This window comes from Orbicella franksi, chromosome 15, assembly GCF_964199315.1.
Source record: "Orbicella franksi chromosome 15, jaOrbFran1.1, whole genome shotgun sequence".
NCBI lineage: Eukaryota > Metazoa > Cnidaria > Anthozoa > Scleractinia > Merulinidae > Orbicella > Orbicella franksi.
In genome coordinates, this window is record NC_138159.1 from 20,249,411 (window position 1) to 20,269,240 (window position 19,830).

At 38.7% G+C, this 19,830-nt stretch overlaps 1 protein-coding gene across 7 annotated transcripts in view; it reads right to left on the minus strand.

Moving 5' to 3' along the window:
* The window catches only part of LOC145469311 (uncharacterized), a 37,137-nt gene that overhangs the window by 10,786 nt on the left and 6,521 nt on the right, over window positions 1-19,830 (minus strand). For 4 of the 7 annotated variants that reach the window (XM_081452993.1, XM_081452990.1, XM_081452992.1 and 1 more), the window contains exons 3-12: window positions 17,279-17,482; window positions 14,882-15,421; window positions 14,208-14,330; window positions 13,661-13,780; window positions 13,369-13,557; window positions 12,686-12,910; window positions 5,837-6,100; window positions 3,911-4,399; window positions 3,222-3,332; window positions 2,020-2,151 (exon numbers count right to left, since the gene is read on the minus strand). In XM_081452993.1, the coding sequence (XP_081309119.1) occupies window positions 2,020-2,151; window positions 3,222-3,332; window positions 3,911-4,399; window positions 5,837-6,100; window positions 12,686-12,910; window positions 13,369-13,557; window positions 13,661-13,780; window positions 14,208-14,330; window positions 14,882-15,421; window positions 17,279-17,482 (2,397 nt within the window). Of the gene's footprint in view, window positions 1-2,019; window positions 2,152-3,221; window positions 3,333-3,910; window positions 4,400-5,836; window positions 6,101-12,685; window positions 12,911-13,368; window positions 13,558-13,660; window positions 13,781-14,207; window positions 14,331-14,881; window positions 15,422-17,278; window positions 18,505-19,830 lie in introns of those variants that run through there. The other 3 variants (XM_081452995.1, XM_081452994.1, XM_081452989.1) reach the window with 1 other exon arrangement.

Below are 19,830 nucleotides of genomic sequence, written 5' to 3' on the forward strand. Positions count from 1 at the left end.
AAAGAGGCATTTGATTTAGTTAGAATTGTTGGTATTTAAGTTACAGTAAAGAGTGGTTGTATCGTGAATGTCACGAAGAAAAACAAAAGACATTGAATGAAGGACTGTCACGCATAACAAATGTTTAAAACACTGAACAGACAAACATGACGAGTACTGGATTATGTTTGGATGACAGAGCCAAGCACACAAACATAAAAACTAAAATGGAATTTACGAAACAAACAATGATGTACAGAACTATAATGTATGTACTTCTTGTTGTTGTTAGATAACAAATAAATTGTAACTGAAAACCTTAGTGAAAATTTGGCATAAGCATTAGTCACGTGTCATGACGTCATATGACATCAGTGAAAAGCGTCATCACGGATTTACATTAGTGACAAATACACACTGTAGGGAGTAGGGTAGGGACGGGGTTTGACGCCATCCCTGGCTTGATATGGAATATGTGAGCTTGGATTTTACGTCACAACAAAAAAAAACGTGGCGTGCAAGAGATGCTGTTTAGCAAGATGATGTTTTAGTGAGTTCCCTGTTAAATCTCATTGAATTGTAAGTGAAATAAAAGGCCAAGCGATGAGAAGCTAATGACAGTCCTTCATGGACAGAGTATTAGTCAGTCAGTACTTGTTAGTCAGCAGTTACACGTCGAAACCCAGGATCTATTAGCTCTGTTATTGGATTACCCTGCATTTATTATATGGCTTGCGTTTGTAGGCGATATAACGCGCGGTCTGATTGGCTAATTCGATGTAGGACATTATTCTCCCGTAATACCCAAGGGCTAATTACGGGCCTGCAAAAACAAAGCAGAAAGCCATATAATAAACAACTTATTAACCTTCAAAGTCCGGTCTTTACAAGAAAATCTCAAACCTCAGCCTTGCTTTATCGCGGTCAACACGACATGGTCTCTGTCTGATATTTTCCGGTAAAGACCTCACTCTCAGTTAATAAGTAGTTAGTATTTCGCAAATTAGCAAGACTTAAGAGAATCAGACTCCTTAGTTCCATCCAGATATTAGACTCTTTCTTTAAGGAAGCACTTCTTCGTTCTTCGCTATCTAGGCCCCTTATATTATAAAATCTTCGTAACGATGGCAAAGGTTTTTTTTAGATTAGTAATTTCCCAAACGTTTCCCTATCAAGCCAGAGACAACGTTTTACAAAACATATTTTTACTAAACATATTTCCAATAAACTATAAATAGTCTAACGTTGGTATACACAAGAAGACATGACCTCGGGGGCAGACTTTCGTTTCCGTTTTTCTCACATAATCTTGTCGAGACTCCTTTTACAAATTCAAATTGGTTTTAATGAGGGAACAAGTTCCTGGAGGTTACTTCTCCGAAGGCTTGGTCTTGGCATGTTGACCGGGTCTTAAAACAATTTTGTTTCATACTTGAAACGGTATTCAGACCAGTTGAAGGCTAAGTTACCTGAACTCATTATTAACTACGCAAGCTACTCACATTTTAACTCTTATGGATCAATACGTGTCCATATAGCTAAATGGGGGACTACTCCCTCTATGGCAAGTACTTGAATTAGGACAAACGGAACGAAAACTCGACTACCCCCTTTCCAGCCATAGAATCGTTTCCCTACAGCACTGACTGCCCTCTTGTAAACTAAAAAAAGGAATTTTTTCGTTGGGTCTGGTCCCCCGATCGTGTCTCCAAGTGTATAACGACAGAAACTTGTAAAATGTAATTTTTACTCACAGGTTACTCCTAAACATTTGAAGTACAGGAACAAAAGAACGTAGAACAAGAAGTGAACAACGTATGCGAGTAGCTGAACATTTCCTATTTCGGAGCTCTGTAATAGAGCAGGGGAAGAGGGGGCTAGCATGAATTGCTTACGAGACTAGCCCAGTCTCACTTGAGAGGGTAGGGGTGGGGGAACTGAGTGCGTGAAGACAGACGAGTCAGTAACTAAGTCTTGTAGCAATTATAAGCGACGCACTGGAAATCGGTTCATTACAATAAAGGGACACTTTTGACTCACCACAGAAGTTGCAGGCCTTGGGGCATATGGAAGTCATTCGTTTCCTGTGGTTTTTACAATATCCATCCTGAGCCGCTAGTGCAGCACAACCCGCCTCAGAGTTGTCAATACAGGGCTCGGGAAGCCTTTGTTCTGGATAGAAATTACACCAAACAACGTAAGGTGAGAAAGAAAGGAACAAGTGATTCGCCTGTAACTTTCGCGTGATAGATATTTATTGTTAAAGATGAGGCATGCCATAATCCTGAGTACGTGCACGGCTGATGTGATGGAAGAGTCAATAAGTGTAAGGTAAGGTAAGGTAACGTAAGGTGAAGTAAGACTTCATTTACAAAGGGTATTACTCCTTGCATAGGGTGACTGAGCCCGCAGTACAAGCGGCAATCACAAACGAGCTGTCCTACCGAAACGACACGCGATAATAGTCTTTTTCTTTGCAGCCAACAAAAAAAAGACAATGCTTAAGTTGTTCTGGCCTCTTTTAATACTTAGCTTGAGAATTCTGGGTTTAATTTGAAGAAAAAAGAAACATATTTTGTTCAAAATAACATCACTATTTTCCTAACCAGCGATACTCGACGAGTGACGAGCGAGTTGACGGACACAGGCGACCCATTTTTGACGCCAAATTGAAACCTTGGACCCAGAATGCTTGATATTTTTCACTTTCTACAATCTGATACGGTTATTGGCATTTTAAATCCCTTCTCGTGAATATTCAATGATTCAATGCCGTCTCCAGTGAGAAAAGTTGCGCGACTTTAGTGCCTTTCCCGTTTAAAACATGCAATGGCTTCGTCAAAATTTCGCCTGCTGAATCCTGAGTGGTCAATTCAAATATCAGGCACGCCAGGCTTATGCAAGGTTGACTGTAGCTCAAACTGTTCCTTGAAGGTAACTTAAATTGTTCTAAATCTATTTCAAAACGACGGAGAAACGAGAATACGTTGTCATTATGTGGACGACCTTCAGCCACTGCACACTATTGGCTGATAATGGCTGATTAACCAATCAGATTGCAGCATTTGCATTAGTATACTAGTAAAATTCTGTTAATAATGATTAGGTAATGGTTTAATAGTATAAACTGAATAGTTCTATACCATAGTAGTATGATCCACTATTCCCTGATAACGCTAGTGCCTCGTCCAGTTTAAAACCCTAAGTCAGCGGCCACTTACAAAATTACAAAAACCACTTACCTCTCAAACAAGCGCTGTTAAGGTTGATGTCCGAGCAAATGCATTTAAACCTGTCCTCCATCTGTTGACACTCTACACCACCACGACAAGGGTCTCTGAAGCAGGGGTCATCTTTGTAAGGAAAACAAAATGTCAGCACATGGAAAATGAATTTCATATTTACAGGTACAAATTGGATATCGTTTTCATCCGAATCAGCAACAGTTAGAAAGAGATCTCAGCAGATTATACAGGGACTAAAATGTAAAGAGGCTTCAATGGATCCGGCATAGAATCTCTACCACTGAACAAGGAATCTCCAGCCCTCTTTTCTTCCCTGTTTTCTGTAGAATTCTAGCCCCCAACCCCCACCCCTTCCTTTCATAACAAATCACCGATAGAGCTTCAGGATGCCATTTAAATGCGCTGTGCCCCAGATTCAGTTTTGTGATAGTTTTGACAAAGAGAAAAAGAACTAAATGACTTTAGGGTATCGTGAGATTCGGAGGTAAAATATAAAATCTTTTTTTTTTATCGACGTTGTCCTCGACGTCGCCGTCGTGATTACTTAAACTTCCTACTTTTTGTTCATCATAATATAGTAACAGATGTCTTTTTTTTATCGACTGTAATGGTGCTCCTCCACGAAGCCGTACAAATTACAACAATCTACGATAAAAACTATTTGTTATGATAACGAGCTAACTCACCTTTCATGGTTTGACAGCATCTCAGTGAGTTCTTCGTCTTCGTCAGAGCAGAGAGGAAAGCGATTTCTACATCATATTTACTCAGTTCGTACGTCCAAATAACAAGATGAGCGATGCTAAGGTCGCCATAACCATTTTTGCTAAACATATCAATCAGCTTATTCGGTTTACCTATGGTAATTTCATCATTGGCCCTACCCTTGCCATCAACTACCGTCTCTGGGTTACTGCTGCTTACAACAAGCTGGCCATTTTTATAAAACTTCAACCCACGCTTGTGATTCCAGGTGAAAGCAAAATGAAACCACCATCTTGGGACATGGTCGAGCAGAATTGTCCATTTGTGATTTATCGTGGAGAGTTCAAGCTGAAACCTTCTTGACTGATACAGGTGAGGTCCTTTCTTTTTTGAGCAGTTTTCACAAATGAACCGAAATCCGGGACCGAAATTCTCATTGGTGTATTGTCCACTGGAAATAATAAATTTACCTGTAGAGGGGATAGAAAAGGTAAGTTCAGACCCCGTCCACACTACACCGTAGGAATCTGGAAACGGAGGTTTCACTCTAGCTAAAAGCGCATCAAATGTTCTCCGACCACACTACGCTGGAGGAATTTAAAAACGTAACAATCACCGGTCATTTTGGATTTGCCTCTGAGGAAAAGTCAGTCCGGAAAATCACATGATTATCGTAACGCCATCGTTTTCGAAAAGCTCCATTTTCAAAATGTTTTCCGTCCACACGAAAACGCAAAGCCGGCGTTTTCAAATTCCTCCGGTTTGAAGAGCGTTTTTGAAAAGCTCCGTTATCGTGACGGATTGTTGTGGACGGAAGGCCTAACCGTAGAAATAAAGCTGTTTGTTCAAATTCCTCCGGCGTAGTGTGATTGGCTAAGAAACCTTCACTGATTTTTTTTTTTTTACCATTTACTCCTTGTTAGTTTACAAACTTCCAGACCGTCTAAAAAAAGCGCAGCGCTTTTTAAAGCCTTACGTCTCTAATGGTTTTTTAAACTACAAACAATCGTAAGCAATAATAGACCTTTTTAGCCTAGCCGGTTTGTTGGCCCATTTCAGACCATGTGACCCTTTCAATATTCAGAGCTGATATTTCTGTAGTAGCTCAATCATAAAGTGAAGCGCTTCTGCAAATGAGCCAAATATTAAAAACAAGGATTCTGCTACTTCATAGGTAGTCCGTTAGGTAACATTCAGATGGCTTAGAGGACCAATCAGAAGGCTTCTTTTCATCGTGAAGCAGTAAGCTATACTGGGGAGGAATCTTTGGGGCACAAGGCATGAAAATATGTTGCTGATGCCACTTTTTTATTGTTTTTTTTTTCTACGATTTTGCGATATCAGCCAATCACATGCACCGATTTAACTGAAGTAAAAAATTATTATTTCTCACCTTTAAATCGATTTTGCCAAGTGCCAGCCTACTTGTTACGCGGATCATTAATTAAAAGGGCATAGTAAGATTTGCTGGCCCAAGGAATTTTAGCTTGATGTACTGAATATTTTTTTGTGATACTCGAGCCGGTTTAAAAACTAAAATGTTTTTTCACAACTGCTTAAGTTGTGTGTACAACTGCGATGACCAATCATGTCTTCATATCTTTCTCCGCAGTTCAAATATATTGTCTTTCATATATTCACTTGCAATGTATGAACCCATTAGTGCCTTTGCCACCAAGAAATTTTGCAGTTATTGAAAGACAATTTCTCCTTCAATATTACACCCAAAGAGCCAAAAATGTCACTCAGTAACTAAGTTTCAAAAGCTGTTTAAATTTTTAGAGGTCAATTTGTACCTAACATGATGCTTTCTCTGTGCAAAGTCGTATGCTAATGAAAAAATGTAAACAATGACGTCATCAACGATTGCTCTATAATTAACACTGTACTGCACTAAAGATTTTCACCTGCGTTGTATTTTATCCAAAATGCCACTGACAATCCTTCTCTACAAAGGCTTGGATCCACGACACACTGGTCTTTTATATTCTTCAGTTCTATAAAGTCATCAATACCGTCCAGTGTCAACACGTATCCTATCTGGTCAGCGGTCGACTGCTTGACTCCATTCTCGGTAGCACCGGATGCATTACCGCGCAGGTCAAGGAGCTTCTTCTGTGCTGTCGTGCCATTCAACGGCAGATAGTGATTCGCTTGGGTGTATCGCGCGCCTAACGGTTAGAAAACGATCATATTTTAATTAACATGATTAAAGCGATGTCAAAATCATGGGTATATTGATCCTTGGCCCCTCTCAAGGTCACTTGGCGCTGGGCGCAAAGTGCAGCTAAGGGCCTGGGAACCGGTTCAGCATTGTCAATTTCCGGTGCGTTATTAAGTTTTACGCGACAAGCGTAGCGTTTCTCCGATCTTAAAGTGGTATCAAAAGAAAGGTTGGTCTAAAAAAAATACCGTAAAATTCCACGTAAAACTCCCCGGTTATAAGCCCCACCGGATATACGCCCTTTTATTCGCTAACAGAGATATTATTCCGGAGGTAAGCAGCCCCAGATATAAGCCCATCTAATGTATAAGTGCCTTCCTTTTGCGTTTCATAAATGTATTATAAATGTAATAGCTCTAGATGTAATGGTATGTTAGCTTTAATTTGTTTCTCAGATTCGTTTTATCTCGTCGTTCCGAAACATTTTTTTATTCCGCTTATATGCCTCCCCACCCCCACCGCCCCCCCCCCCGCTCCGTTTATAAGCCCACCCAAAACCCCTTATGAAGTTTTATAAGCCCAGAGTTTTAAAGTGGGATTTTACGGTATGTATATATTTGTCTCAAGAGCATAACTTGTGGAGCGGAAGAATTTGTGATATTCAAATTTTCACACCATGCCATATTTAAATTTGTAGATTATCTTACGAACGGTCAGAGCGCCCGTCCGGTATCCCGGAGTCATGGACTCGAATCCCGTCGGGTAGTCTGTAGGGTTTTTCTTTGTCCTAGCTCGTAACATGCTGAACAACCTTTCATGTGTCAAATTGCTTCGAAAACAAGAAAAACAAAAATAATAAAGACGATTGCGCACTTGAGGCTTGTCACTTTCTCGTTTTAACACCATTGTAATCCAGTTGGAAAATCCTTCAAACCAATGAACCCACAAGATGTAATTGGGTTTTGCCTATTTTCAGTTTGGTCTCCTTCAATTTATGTTTAAGGTTATATTCGATAAGATTCTTGTAAAGTAGGCCCGTGCATTTTGTTTTCTATGTAAATACGGCTGCTCATTGAATAAAAGTGCAATAACTTTCATTTAAGGAGAATAAACTTTGATATCAAATATAACAGCTTTTAGAAAAGTGAGACACATTAAAATCGTTGCCCTAAGTTTTCGAAATTTTTCCTTTTAATTTATTAATATCTAATGAAGCTTATTGAAAAGGATTTCAAGGAATCAAAGTGACAATTTGAAGAAGTTGTTGGAAATGCATTTCAAATTTGAAAGAATTTCATTTTTTATCTCGCAAAACACAAAAGAACTCTATATAAGCTCTGACTACCTTTATTATACAATATTACTTTACACGCTGTTCCTAGCGGTGGTTTTGTTGCTAGTAACACGCGCTTCTTTGTAAGAGAGCGGATACGAAACAAAAACCGAATAGAGCTAAATTTAACTGACCTCAGCTGTTAATAGCATTTTTTTTACATGGGAGCAAGGCATTACTTCTTTTGTTTACAACAACAGAGAACTAAAAATGATATTTCTCGCGGGGCGAAGATAATTTAAATTAGTACTGCCGGAGAAATGAAGAGAAATTGTGAACCGTCGTGTTCAGGCCGCTCAAGAGAGTTGAAGATTTTATGTACACATTCACATAACGGAACGTAAACAGGAATAAGAGAGTTAAAGGAAGTTGCAACTGTATGTATACTTCAAATTCACAACATGACCAAATTTACCGCATGCGGAGCTGTTTGATAATTATAATGGCCGCTTTTTCACGATTCAATACGAAAATTATTTCCAATCAGAAAAAGAAAGACATTTCAGTTGGCACGCGACAAGTTGACAAATTACGAGAAAGACTTTTTGGAAGGAAGTTATGGATATCAAGAGTACGAATATATTCTTGAATAATTACGAAATCCTCCAGAATCTCTATAAACTTAACGCAGAAATCGATCACAATCTGGTTTTCATTAAAAGACGTTAAAAGTAATGTTCTAGTCTAGCGAAAAAAATTATCAGCGCTCTTGAATGGAACTGAAATCTGCATTGAAAATTTGAAAGCATATGAAACATGTTCAATGAAAACATCAAATACGACGGAACTGTATATTTTTTTTAAAAAAAAAATCACACTTCCTTTCTTTATTCCAGCTTTGTAGAGTTTCTCTTTAATAGTGCCATGATTTTGACAAGACAAAATAGTTTTTTTGTCAATGAGAGGGTAATTTTTTTTTTTTTGCGGCATCATGCGTCAGCTAGGTGCAATCGGCAACGCTCGTTAGAAAAAGAAATAATAAAAAACATTTCGTGGAAGGTTTTTTCAGCGCCATACGTCAAATGCATGCTTTAATAACTCGAACAGAAATAGCAGGATTTCACGGCACGGGAAATATTCACCAACCTTGAAATGTTTCAAACCGGGCTTTCCTGTGTTTTCGTCCGTTGCGGCTTCCACGGGCAATTGAAGTCAGGCAAGCGATCAACAGGAAAAGTATTACTATAGAGTACGAAGTTAAGTTCATTTGTCGATAAATTAAGCCAGCGGAGAACATCGCCGCAAACTAATTACATTTAGGCTGGATTCTCGATTCTCGGTGTATTTTGAGCACTTCGCGATTTCATTTCCTTTTAGACGTCGATATCAAACCGTGGGAAGGGAAGCCATTGAGGTATCGGTGGAGCCATGTCGCTGTTTCTGCACGTAGCGGCGGAGTTGGAAGAATTTATTCCTGTTTCACCTGTGTTTTTCAATACAGATGAAAGCTTATAATTTATTCATCGCTGATCTGAGAGATCGCGGCTCAAAATGCTAATTAACTAACTTCGGAAGCAGAAAAAGCGGTTTTTAATTTGCACCGCTGATCGCGAAGAGCTTTCATTTTCAGTTTTCACTAATGTTGTTGAAACTCTGTGGCAGAAGTGTCAATATCACTTAGCACTACTTTGTCTCAATCTGATTACGAATTGCAGCCATCAACTGCGGCTTCGCGAGTTCTGGAAAGGTAAAGGGCCTTATATACGCTTTCTGAGCTGTCTTTTATTTTGCTAAATGAATCCAAATGAAAAATTTTCAAACAATCGTGTAGGGAACCAATGGCTTAAGATTTGCGTCAATATGTTTAAATTAAAATCCACGTTAAAACCTAGACAAAATCAGACAAAAGATCTGCAAGAGGAGTTGTCACAAACAATTTCATTCTGTCATAAACTAGAAGAAAGATCTTATTTTCTATGCCTACATTAAAGAAATTTTCTAATCAAATATTTATCAGTGTACACTGATCTGCTGTGGAAGTTACCGTTGTCTAATTATCTCGTGCAATGACACTGTTATCGATCCGAGTTAGTACGGTGTACGAAACCAAAACCTTAAACTTATACCGATGAATTTGTTTCGATACCTTTTTCCACGTAAAGAAATTTTTATTGTCCAGAGTATGGGAACTTAGCTGTAACAATCACATTGAAAGAGACTATAAAATAGAACTCTCCAATAAAAAACCTCTAACTCACTTTAATCGATTGCAAGTCTAAGAGTTTTACACTTGGACGATAAAAATGAACTGATTAAAGATTCCATAAGAAGCACAGAGAAAAGAAAACCCGTTTAATGTGTATCGAACGTTCTAATGGCTCCACTGAACCGCAACAGTGCAATGGTTTACTCGCCAAAGCCAATGATCACAAAAAAAAACATATTTAGTGTTCGCGTGGCTTATGTTCATGTTTTTAAACTTCTCTTTTCACAGTTATTGTTTCAGGCTTTCTGTAACGTCACAATAATTGGGTTGATGACAAAAAGAGTTGAAAGGAGAAAAGGTTACCATAGATAGCTTTGTATTGTTAACAATAAGGTGGACATCTGCACTTCTGCAGTTCTTTTTTCTTGCATGATTTTCACCTCAATCTGCCTCTAATATCCCTCGTCTTTGTAAGCAAAAAATACAGTCTTTCTTTATACATAGAACATTGTAGTTTTCAGGTTCTTAAAAGTCATTTGAGATCAACCTTGATGCTACAATAGAAGAATATTTGTCATTTCTCGCATATTTCTTTCTTTACTGAAAGGTCGAAGAAAATTACATTTTTAATAACTGAAAATATCTTAAATCTCGTTCCTTTAACTAATCAGAGCTGAGTGTATGAAAATAAAAATTAAAAAGAGAGCGACATTGACTGAACAACGAAGTTTACAATTTTTACTTTTTATCTAACTGAAGAAAAATTCTTCTCTGTATAAACTGTTAAAGATAAATACGCCTAGTGAATTCTCGCAAATACGAAATTGTCCGTTGCACATCGATTTCGTTCAGCGGAAATGTTAAATGTTTATATTTCTGTTTTCTGATGTTTAATTATTTAGGAACACACCTTTCGTGTCGAGAGTTTATGAAGTAATATCGTTGTTTATATTAAATACTCTGCGTGCATTATATAAATCACAATGTGTAGCACGATACGGTTTGTAACGCCTGACACAATTGTTTCATTACAAATTACTAAACGACACGTCTAAGAAAGCTTTCATCCGATTTTAACGCCATATCGAGCGTCCACATTTTGTCCAGTTTCACATTCAAGAGCAATTTACAACTGAAATTAGCTGAAGCGTGTCTGTCTGTTTGAAACCGTGATGTGCATTAGATAAGCTCGAGGAATATATCGCTTACCTAAACCTCACGGGATGAAGCTAGAGATAAAATGATAAAATAGGGGCAACCTCTTTGAAAAAATTTAAGGTATTTGTTCAGACGTGAGCATATCATTTACTTATATCACAAGGAAAAAAAGCATCTGAGACTTAAATATTTGATAAAATATCAAAAGAGATTAGCTCCGTAAAATCTGATAAGTAAGATTAGCTTGGAGTGTATCTCATTTACTTATCTCATCAGAAAAGTCTCTCCGGCTAAAGTTATAGATAAAGGTAAATGAGCCAACAATCTTTAAAACCCAATAAAAAATTAACGATCTCTGCAGCAAAGTATTTCACAATCAAAAAACTCAAGTTCAAATAGTGAAAAACAGTTCACGCACCACGCAAATCAAAGCCGTGGTAGGAGTCCTTTTTGTATTTGCATTAATTCTGTTACAAAAAAAGACTCTTTGTGTATCTGCTGTTGTCTTTTTAATGCTAATCGACTGGGAAGGTGGTCACAAGAATATTTTCAGGTTAGCTTTGACCAACCTCATTCCCAGGCTCTCTCTTCTTTTCACCCTGTGGAGGTAGGGAGGGACTGGGAACAAGAAAGAACGACCAAGCAAGGTTGGCTTATGTGCTGTACTTATACGGCATTATGTCGCCACATACCTAAAAAACCGAAATGAATTTTCAGCTCAATTTTCCTTGAGCTTATCTTTTTTCAGTTCAGTTGAGTCCTAAAAAAGATTTGGAGGGCTAATCCTATTAAAACTAACTAAAAATAATACAAAATGTGTCTGGACATAGATAAGTTATGTCTGATTACCGAAGAGGAAATAATGTAATTATCATCTTCCCAAATAAGATAATTCTTTGGGAAATTACAGAGCTGACGTATTTCAGTTTTTATCCGCTTATCACTGAAATTTACGTTAGCTGACCTCAGAGGCAAACCTAGTGGGAAACACGCCTCAGTAGGTTGTTTTTTTCAATAAAATCGGTTGTAAAAAGTTGTGGGGTTAACAAGGGCTTTTCGATAACTTGGTACAACACATGCATACTAGTTATTCAACGTTTTCGAGTGGTGTACAATGGGATATCCCACGAGTCACTTGAATTTTCGCGTAGTGCACACGAGCCTTTATACGAGTGTGTATACCAACAAAATACGAGTGACAATTGGGATATTGCACGGTATAACCCAAGAGGGCGTTGTATAACTATTTTATATCATGCCATAGAAAATACAGTGGCGAACGCAATCAATGCGACACACGCGCGGGGCATGATGGGAAGGTTGGATGTAATACCGTCGAACACACAACAGCTTTCAAGTATTCTGATTGGCTGTATTTTCTACGGCATGGTATAAAATGTTATATATGCTAAGCAGCGCAAGTCGGACATTATATCAGTCTTATATACTGGGACAGAGGCAACGAATATTAGGATTTTGCAAGAGACGATATTGTAAACAACTATGAACGTCACGTGCCGGGCATATCTAGAGTTAAGACTAATTATAGCACTGGTGACGGTCAGCTCTGATATAAATCAATCCGCTCTTATTCAGAATGAACTTCTTCATTCTCAAAAATAACCAACGATATTTCTGACAGTCAAAAAGGAGAACAAAATCGAATATTCGATAATGCTCGAAGATAGAAGGGCCAGTTTTTTAAACCTATTTTCGTTGTGTTGTCATTTGACCCTTTCCCTCACAACCTAGGAGACTTGACTAACAAGCACTCATTGGAAGGAGGCTGGGGCTGGTTTGGAGCTAATATGAGAGAGTGCTTGGGACGGCAACCTACTCGCCTCAGGCCCCAACAAAACTTTCTCCTTCTCCTCGCCAGCTAGTACACTCTCATTTGGTATAAGTGCACGTTCGAATACCAGTCGTTTTTGCTAAAGTCAGTAATGCTTACTTACCACAAAACCCGTCGTGTTTTTTCTGTATCCATGTCTGAAGGAGACAGGATTCCAATCTAAGGACGCACATGGTAAGGTACGATTTGTCGTTGTCTCCGCACACGTAGGCCTCTCGCGCGGGGGTGTTTTCAGGGTGACACTGAGGGCACCTGCATTCAGCGTACCCGTTTGTAGTTTGGAAACACTTTGCATGGTACTGGCACTCAAGGACCTCACAAGATTCTCCTGGCGGAAAAGGAGATGAAGAAATAATTTTACAAATTTTACTTGTGTTGAAACGAGGTCGATATCTACAATAGCGCTCTCCCTACCCCTGTCGGGATTACAACGTTCTAGTAGGTAAAGACTAGTTAACATTCTGTCTAGTGTAAGATAATTAACCGAGGCTTTGATAGTTTGGGAAATAAATGAAGACCGGCGCAAAAAGGAACAACAAAGGTAGAGATCTGCAAAAATTGACTCCGATTACGAGACACAAACTTGAATTATTTCTGAAGGCTCGTAGACGTAGCAGTGGGCAAGTTGATGCAATCAGGAACAGCTTGAAGTCACTGTGGCTTATACTATCACTGGAACTCAGACAGGCGTGGTATGTCTGATCTTAGCGACTCCTTCTTTCATAGCTCTACCACTTTGTTTTTAAAAAGTAAACTCTCAGGTCACACGATGGTATAATGACCCACCTCGCGGCAATCTTCGTCTCGTCGGCGTTTGCGGCCATAAGGTTGGATTACTTGCTGCTCCGCTTCCCGCGGGACGGGAGTTTGTCGGGACGAGTGGGGTTGGCTCCCTAGATTCCCGCGAGACTCTGGACATGGACGATGAGGCGGTCTTTAATGTTGGTTTCAGAGTTGTGGAAGGATGCTCGGGGGCTGAGTACCAAGAAATGACAGAAACAGTTAAAACATACTTTCAAATCGCATCCTAATTATTAGTTAAAAACCTGGGAAGGGAAGTAGGCAAAAGCTCACTTACCACAGTAATCACAAGATCTAGGGCATATTTCACGCATTTTTCTGTGTTCGCAGTAACGAGACTGTGCTGCGAAATCACTACATCCCGTACTTTTGTCTTCACATTCTCCGGTTATCTTTTCTGCAAGAAATTAAAACCAAGTTATTTGCACATTGACAAGAAATGACACGACAAAAGTTCCAAAGCCCATTGCAATGAGAACCATCACTAGGCTCATTGGTTCCAAGGAGCTGTGCAGGAGATTTTGATAACGTTCCTCTCCATGGTTTATTAGGCTACGTACACACTGGTACCCGAGTACGGTACCAGAGTACAATTCTCGCTAAGCACTGATCTGATCACATCTTTTTTCAAGTACTCACGCTAGAATTGGGGCACAGTGCCCGTGCCCCGGTACAAGGTCTTGATCTTATACTCAGGTACTAAATGGTACGCGGAGTGTCCAGTGTCTAAACAAAACACTATCTTAGAGTGTCTACCGTGGAAAATGTTATTTAGTTTTTTACATAATGACTGATATATTGCATCATATATAATAATTATTTACCTTCGCATGTTTTGAGTCGTAGGTTTACACCTGGACAAATGCACTCTTCCCCGGCAGGACTGGAGTCGCTTGGTTTACGACACTGGTCAGCATCGACACAAGGATTTGTGACGCAAGATTTCACTAAAAGTACACACTAATGGTGTTAAATAATGAGTAAAGTCTCAAGTATAAATCTCGTCTGTCTTCTCAGTATAAAACTCGAATTTAGAAATTAATCTAATTTTGACACTAACAGAGTGGTTTTTATTTGAGAGACGAAAGCAATCCCGAATATTTTTGGTTTTACTTTATTGTGTTCAGTGATTGGTTAAAAAAACGCTCACCAACTTAACTCTTAACTAATAAGATGCAAAAAAAAAAAAAAAAAACCAACCAATCACGACTTAGTCACGTGCATTTTCTTGAGAGTCATGTGTATTTTCTATGGGTTCTCGCTGGTTTGTTAGGTTGTTTCTTTTGATCGGCCTGTGGACTTGCTTTGGTCTTGGTTTTGCCACATTCAGTTGAAACGGCTCTATTATAAACATAGTTCAAAATCAGCTTCAAAAACTGCATTTAACATTTGCAATTTGTACTGCACCTATTTTCTTGTCACCCAGCAATTTGACCTTTCTCAACAGAAATATCTAGCTCAACATAATTAACTACAAAATGCAAGAAGTTTACACTACCTGATTTGAAATGACAGCAAAGAACAAAGTTCTGATGGAGAAAAGCGTGTCCATCTTGGTAAATACCCGCTATGTCATCTGCAGACAGCTCCTTGAGCCAAATGGCAAACTGAGAAATCTCAAACTTTCCAAACTCCTTAAAACTCATGAGGTTACTAGGCCTTGCTAATGTAATTATAGGAGTGTAATTCTGTTGTCTTAGAACATTCAGTGACACTGGTTTGTCTGTAAACGTACTCAGGTTTCCATCCTCGTAATACGAAAGTCCGTTTCGCGCGCGCCACGTGAAAGCCATGTGGGTCCAAAGTCCAACTTCCTCGTGCAAGAGCAGTGTCCATCTTTTGTCTCTTGTTTCGAGGAGAAATTTAAAACGTTTTAAACTTTGTTGGTAATAGAGCTGATAACCAGGTCCGTTTCTGTGATTGGTAAAAGAACCAGATGACATGACATATCCAGTGCTATACACCTTCAGCCAGAATGTCATTGTAAAGCCCTCCTTGCAAGTCGATGGTTCCGTGACGCAATCCGCGTTAAAACCACCTGCAAACACGACAGTATTTATTTTTAAAAGGAACTCAGGGAAATAAACCTTTCTGTCACCGTTTCTCTTATAAAACCTCCCCTACACGGTAAGTGAGGTGTGAGACGAAAACGCATCACCCTTTCACTCCCAGAATCAATTCGAGACCTTAGTCCGTGACCATTCAACCGAAAGCTATTGCGCAGTTCTTTCATGTAGTACTGTTTATTATGCCGTACGAGGTGGTTCTAACTTTTAAGTCTGTGGATGAAACCCTAGTGTGTGACCATTCAAATGAAAGTTATTGAGCAGTATTTTTATGTGGTACTATTTATTATGCTGTACAAGGTGGATCGAACTCTTAAACCTGAGCATGAAACTCTAGTGTGTGACCCTAGTTTGGAAAAGAACTTTGTATTTTTTTTTTCCAGTTTGGAACTTTTTTCATGTTTGGGAGTGAAAGAGATACATAACGACTATTTCTTTCAAACTGCGCGAACTAGGAACTGAAAGATTACATTTAAGCATTGAAAATGGTGCGAGTGATTTTTAGTTACAGTGCAGGCAGAGGAGAGAGAAGAGATGTGGAAATGAACAACGTGCTCGTGTTTAAGGAACACTGTCCGTTTCCCAGATTTTCTTAAAACTGAAACAAATACGTGAAATAATTCTTTTAGTCATGGCAAATAATTTTCTGAAGACTATGTTCACCTAACTAAAACACGAGCAGATGTTTAGAAAATATAACCCTTCTCCCCGATTCCTACTACAGCAAGAAAAGTTTTAAAATTTTAGCCTAATTAATTCAAAATCCGTTTATTTTTAAAACAATAAAAAGAAGATATTTAAAAGGTTTTTCGAGATATTTAGAAAAATGTTTGTGATATTTAGAAATGTTTTAGAGATTTTTCGGAAAGCTATTTAAGCGATTTTACGTGATATTTGCGGAAAGGCCTAGCAGTGAACAAGGTATAGTGTTTATGATCAGTGTTTTTGAGTTATTCCATGAGAGGTCATGAAATAACATCTAACGAGATGACAGTGTTCCTTCTCAAGATACTTGTGGAGGAGGTGCGGGAAGCGAAACCGTACTTACAACCAAACTTGGCTGACGGGAGTGAGCTGCATTCCCGACTCCTCCCTAGAGGAGAGTTGCCATTCGTCACCAAAATAAAAACAAAACAAAGTACGAGGAATGAACAGCAAATAAAACTGAATGTTTAATGTTGGAAGGGTCTAATTTGATCATACATCAATTTTGGACCCCTGAACACTACAGAAATCTTACTTTATGTTTTCTGTTACGACTACATTTTGACAAATCTAAAGGATCTCGGAAAGACCAAACAGAGATTTACAATGTGGGAGAAAAAAAATATTTGTTAGCTTTAATGAAAAGAGTTCTTGGCATGCATCGTCAATAGACCAATTTCGATATATTAAAATTCAGCTTAACACAATAGACCTCGGCACGAGGCTCGGGGGAATAAAGTCCGCAAACTCTGTAGTTATTCCCGGGAGCCTCGTATTGAGGTCTATTGTTTTAGGCTGAATTTTAATATATCGAAATTGGGGAATTAGATTACTTGTTTTTCCGATTGTTCTTGTCCAATCAGATTTAGCACTATTCTGCCACGTCACCATGATACATCATTTGCTAAGCAACGAGATTGTCAAAAGTTGCGGGCTCAGATCTCTCCTCAAAAACGGACCTTTGACTTGTATGGTGGGTGTTTGGTCGGGTAGATGCAGGGACACAAAATGTTGCTTATATGAAGCACTAGGTTAACGAGATAAACGCCTGGTATCGTACGCATGCGTGGTGCATATTTAAGAGATAACATCGCTCATACCGCAAGTGAGCTGCTTGTACTTACCTGTGTCCACCCAGTCATCCTTGCCGTCCAGTGACAGCGTGTATCCCAGCTGGGGATCTTGAACTATCTTTGCATCATTGTGTACAACAGTGTGAGCGGCACCCTCCACATCTTCCAGGATCCCGTCTGTAATGTTAGACATGGGCCAGTAGTGGTCGGCGCTCTGATAAGGAGACCCCCAAGCGGGGTAGGGGTAACGAGAGGCTGGGATGAGGAAAAAGAGAAGTGCTATGAGCCCTCTTTGATTCACGCGTTTGAAAAATCTCCTCTCAATTTTCATACATCGTCAAGTTGACAGGCGATGACAATAAAATCCACGAAACATCAGAAGCCCTTTCCACGGTTTGCTTTCCTCATTACCATTACAATGTAATCCAACGTGGATGCGAGATAATTTCGGGCTTCCTAAAATTGCCTCACATGCAAGAAAACCGTGAAAAAGGGCTATTTCTACGAGCTGATGTTAAAAGAGCTGTATAGAAATCTGTAGTGAAAGTTAGTATTCCCTGGTTAGTGGAGAGTAAGAGGTGATGTGAGAGAATGCTGGTAGATATACAGTAATAAGAGAAGCGATTTTAGAACGGCAAGCGATGAGTGTCGCAGAATCCAGCGCAATGCATGATTTAGATGAAGCACAAGTACCGTGTAAAGGGCGAGACAAGATAATTTCTTCTGAAAGAATTTTGGAATCAAAGAAATTATTGAATTCGCAACTCAAAGTAAGTTTTAGATCTATGATATAAAAGAAACAATGATTTGGGAAAAATGGAACAAACACCTTAGACACTAAAGTAACGATGTCAATCGTTGTATAACTGTGTTTATAGGGAGATTTTGAGAATAAAAACCCGTTCAGCAGTGTTCAAAAACAAATATTTTTCCAAAATATTCTCCCACGAGTAAGAGAATTCTATGAAATGCTCAAGAGGCATTAAAAAGCTTTTTGAGTTGTCTAACCTTAGTTGACCTTCGGATTGAAAGGTAGAAGGTGAGGGAATTCGAAAATTCAAGAACAAGTAAATTCAAGATCATGCATTGTGTATGTTCAAAAATACGGGATGAAAATCGCAAAAGAAGGATTGGTTTGAGAAAGGAAGATGATTATAGACCATGTTGAAGAACAGCATGCACGCACGCAAGAATGGATGCAAAAAAAGTGACGTTTGAGACGTCGAGAACGTTTGTACATGTACCCGAGAGATGTTGCAAATGAAAGCGAGTTGCGTATGAATACCAATAAGACTCGAGAGACACACAACGAGATGAATTGTTCATCGAAGGCATGAAATAAAATTGATTTCCAACTCGTTCTTCTGAGAAAAAAAGTTGCGGGTGCGTGCTTAAAAAAGCGGAACAGATGAAGTGCACAGACGTGTTCAGTAAAACACGATTACTTACAAGAAGACCGCTGCAAAACTAGACACATTCCAGTTGCAGTTGAGTTTGGTGAAGCCCAGCGTCGTAAAATAAAAGAGTAACAAAACTTCGAGTCAAAAGGAAATAACATTTAACTGTCAAACACTATACAGTAGCTGTTTAGATTTCAAGCAGTTCAGAGACTGAAAACACCAGACCCTTCCTTTCTTGTCATGACTTATCATCACTGAACCCAGTTCATATTAAGGACTATTATTCCTGTCAGTGTCGGCCCGTAAATCAGGGAAATATTTACCTCACCGCTTCATAGCTTAGTAAATATACATTTACATCCACCTCTCTATATATGAGAGGAAGAATCGTTAAACATTGAATGTTTGAAAGGCAATTACAAAAGGAAATTTTTTCTACTTTTCACTGATTTGGTTCTTGTGTGATATTCCACCACAGATAACAGATTAAACCAAATTTTGGCAGTTGTTTTTATATTTTAGCAATATTGCATTATAGAGAGTGTAATTGAAAATAGCCTTCTTATCTACTCAATCGAAAGATGTAATATTATGAATATCTAACGTCAAGTGCCTAGGTGATCCTCTAAATATACGGCTAATAAGGCTTTTAAATCCGCTTTCACAAGACTAGCATGTCAATTAATTATAAGAACAGAAGGTTTGTAACTCATGAAACACTTCATACTAGTTTGAGAGAAATATTGCTTAGTGACTTTTGAAACCACTTTCCGTCCTTTATGTTTTCTGTAAATATCTCTGACTCAGGTATGTCTTCTGACAAAAAGAAGATATTATTCCTAACCGCAGAAAAATATGCTAAATCATAATTAATGAATATCGAGAAGTTTTGTCTTGAATGTTAACCTCAGAAAACTTTAGAAAGATAAGCACGTCCGTTAAAATATTCCAGATTTATTTCAAAGTCACCGAAAATTGCTTTCAGAGTAAATAGTATTTTATTTGAGGGTGCTTGCTTGAAACCCGAAGAACGATGAAAAAGTTCAATGGCTAGCTGGTACAATACAATTAGTCGTACAGCCTCGGATTTCCATCGTTTTAAAGTTGTTGACATCACTTTGAAAGATAACAATATAGCTACAGTACTAGCGTGGTTTTTCTTGTTTTGTACCACCGTAGCAAGGCCAAATATATGACTGGTTT